General features: G+C 38.8%; 1 protein-coding gene across 1 annotated transcript; it reads left to right on the top strand.

Moving 5' to 3' along the window:
* Nucleotides 1-383: 383 nt before the first annotated feature.
* LOC132274767 (protein FAR1-RELATED SEQUENCE 5-like) lies at nucleotides 384-1034 on the top strand. Its single transcript, XM_059776130.1, has one exon. It carries the CDS (start codon nucleotides 384-386, stop codon nucleotides 1032-1034), a length of 651 nt encoding a protein of 216 aa, XP_059632113.1.
* Nucleotides 1035-3608: the final 2574 nt, after the last annotated feature.

Below are 3608 nucleotides of genomic sequence, written 5' to 3'. Positions count from 1 at the left end.
TTATTTGGAAAAAGTTAAATTAATAACTTAACATAGTTGTAATTTGTATGAAATACAAGCCCCAAAAAGGTTGCAAGTGTATGTCTCAGTTGGAAAAAGTTAAATAAATCACTAATTTTGTTATTGTACCAAAATTAAACTATTTGTAGTAGGAACTTGATCCCTGATACATTACATTTGTTCAATAATGTTAATGTGTTAGAAAACTGTACTAATAAAAAAAATTATATATATATACCAAATGTTTGTTCAATAAATATATTGTCCATACCTGGAAAATAGTACTTGTTTATTTGTTTTTATATGTTGTAGGTTTCTTATTTGAGTGATTCAAATAGAAGAAAGAGGAAACCAATGTAATAGAATGGAAACCAAGATTTGGTATGGAGTTTGAAACCGAGGAAGAGGCATATGATTTCTATAATTCATATGGCAGTCGAGTCAGTTTTAGCATCCGCAAAGACTATTTTAATACAAGTAAGAAGACTGGTAAAGTGTTATTGAGATTGTTGACATACTGCAGGGAGGGTTTTAGGGTTGACGACAAATGGGACATTAATACTAAGACTCGCAGGGCCGAAACACGAACCGGTTGCGGTGCTCGAATACTTATTAAATATTGCAAGTATAAGCAAAAGTTGGTAGTTTCAAATTTTGTTGAAAGCCACAACCATCCTTTGATGATTTATACATGCAGCCACATAATGCCGTCCCAGCGTAGAATTACCTCCGTTCAGGCTATTGATTTGGAATTGGCTTCCGATTCAGGAATAACCCCTCGTAATTCAAATGAGTTAATGGGAAGGCAAGCTGGTGGAAAAGATTCAGTTGGGTACATGAAGATGCATTTACAAAATCATATAAGTACCCGAAGACAAAATAAGCTTGAATATGGAGAGGCAGGATGGCTTATGAAATATTTTAAGACACATTCTTGTGAGGATCCAACCTTCTTTTATGCATGCCAATTGGATAGTGAACAAATGATCACAAAAATATTCTGTGCAGATTCAGAAATGATAGGTGATTATTGAAATTTTGGAGATGTTGTAAGTTTTGACACAACCTATAAAGTTTTATATTGCAACCGTCCATTTGCAAGTTTCTTGGGCTTGAATCATCACCGGGAGACCGCTGTGTTTGGAGCAGCGTTCATGTATGATGAGATTATGAGTTCTTTTGTTTGGTTTTTTTAAATGTTTTTTAAAGCAATGTCCGGTAAAGTGCCAAAAACGATCTTTACTAATCAAGACGTTGCAATGGCAAAGTCATTGACGCAAGTAATTTTAATTCAGATCTCTACTCTTCTTATTTCCTTTAGCATTGTGTAGTTGGTAGTGCTACATATTAGTACATAGTTGTAACAACCCGGATTTCTCAACCCGGTGCGTTAGTGATGAACCAGAAGTTAAGAAATCCGGGTCGTTACAGGTGGTATCAGAGCTCCTAGGTTTGAATACCTTGGACAACGGGTTTTGGGTGCATATCATGCTTATGTTACCATGCTCTATGTGTTTATATGCTTCATAATAATATGTTTTGGTTTGATAACATGTTTATGTGCTTACGTGCTACATGTGGTATGCCGTTTGTTTAGCATGATTTAATTATTATATAAAGAGCATGACATATGATGTATTCTAGATCAGATTTGTATATGCATAACTGTGTTGCATATTTGGCATGACACGAGATTGGTCATTGAGGCTTGAGTTGAGGTTGATGGTGATTGTAGTCATGGTTGTATTGTAGTTTAGGTTGTTGTTGACTTAGAGTTGGTTTTAAGGTAGGTGGAGAGACACCTTTTGCTTAAGTTCTCGTGGAGTGAGCCATTAGGCACAACCGTAGTACTGGATTTGTTGATTTTAGGCCATGGTTAGGTTTTGGACCTTTTGGGATCCTTGGTTGTTTTGGAAGGTTCCTCTGAGATTGTAATTTTCGTGGGCGGGTATGTTGTGGGCGGGTGCATGGCACTGTCATGCTACCGTACTGGCAAGTTACAAGTGCAGTTTGGATGGAATCAGCGTTGGGTTTTGTTCCGACATGTCTAGTCCTTTTGATCGATAATGATGATGGTTGTTTTGGGGATCAGTCGTAGTGATCGATTTGGTTGTCTGATTGTATGGCTAGAATTGCCATTTTCTTTGAGTTCTCCCTGCGCGAAGACGCTTTTGGGGTCAAGTCGATTGATAGATATTTCGGGTAGAGAGAGCATTGCATTGTTAGTGTCACTTGTAGTGTCACCCTTAGATTCAGAGATGGATTGTAAGAGTCTTACCATTGTGGTAAGGGCTCACGTTTGTTTTGAGACAGGTTGTTGTTGCATTGGTTTTTAGAGTCAGTATATGGCTAGGACTAGTCCTTCCTTTTTACCTAGACACTCTAGGACACGATGTACATAGGGTTCATTGTTGCATCACTTTTGTTTTCTGCAGTTTCATTTACTACCATGTTAGTAGTATGATTTATGATATTGTGATGCATGAGTAGGTGGAGGTCTATTCACGTTTGCCTTCTTGTTGTGTGGCAATAACATGCATTTCTTATATGCTTCGAGATGCCATGTTGTTACTGCGCTTTAATGACTTACTTTTGTGTTTATGTGGAGACGTGCAGCATGTGCTTTTGATTTTCATCTATGTAAGTAGATTTTCTTTCTGGTAGTTGCATTCCTTATCATATGCATGACTTTCAGGTTTGGTTTTCCCATTCGTTTCCCTTGGTCGCACGTAGTCTGTATGCGGGTTTCCACAATGGTTTTATGCTGGTTCGTGTTAGGGACTTCACAAGGAGTGAGTCTCTTCCCTCCGTTGTGTTGTGCACTGTTTTGGGGTTGGTGGGTCCATGAGGATCATCGTTGTTGTCTTGAGTCCTAGGTGAGGATTTGATAGATTTTGGTCGACTTCCTTCCATGTAGGAGGTGAAGTCGTTGACTTTGTTGTCTTTCATTTCAGAGATGGAGTCGTGGTGTTGTCCTTTTAGGACTAGTGGTCCCCTTTCTTTCGTGTCTTCCCTTGGGGAGTTCCTGCCGTGGTTGTTGACGGTTGTGGTGCTCAAGTGAGTTGATTGGTGTAAGATCATCTTACGGAGACTTATGTCCATATCTTTAAGGATTGTTTGATTCGTGAGGTGAGCTCGATGCTCTTTTGAGAATGTCTTTTGGAGACTTGTTCCAGTTTTGGAGGCCTGGATGTGGTTGACTCTTAGGAGGAGTTTTGGAGGATCGTTGTTGGATATGGCTTGCTTGTGGAGTTTTCTCGTCCTAGTTATGACTAGGCATGGCCTTGAGGAATCATAGTTCCAGTGGTTGTTTATAGATGGATCGAAATTGAGGAATTTTGATTTAGCTTGGTGTTGTCAAGTACGATTTTGAGAGACTCGTTCTATGACCTTGGTTGTCAAGATTTTGATGTGTGTGCCACTTCGTGGACTTGTATTTCGAGGATCTAGTTATCCGTGATAGGAATTTTGATCCGATGTTTGATTACGGTGAGTTGTCTTATAGTTGATCTATTTTAGGATGATATCTGGGATTTTGGAGATGCTGTTTTGCATGTCAGACTTTGGATTCGTAATTGATGTTGTCGATAGTAGTGTTTTGAGATGTT

This window comes from Cornus florida, unplaced genomic scaffold (genome assembly GCF_030987335.1).
Source record: "Cornus florida cultivar Cherokee Brave unplaced genomic scaffold, ASM3098733v1 CherokeeBrave_3.0.0_Hap2_Chr01, whole genome shotgun sequence".
Lineage (NCBI taxonomy): Eukaryota > Viridiplantae > Streptophyta > Magnoliopsida > Cornales > Cornaceae > Cornus > Cornus florida.
The sequence above is the reverse complement of the archived record's forward strand: the minus strand, read 5'-3'. Positions and strand labels throughout refer to the sequence as shown.

Coding starts and splice junctions, on each gene's coding strand:
- LOC132274767 (XM_059776130.1), top strand. CDS start 384: ATGGAGTTTGAAACCGAGGAAGAGGCATATGATTTCTATAATTCATAT.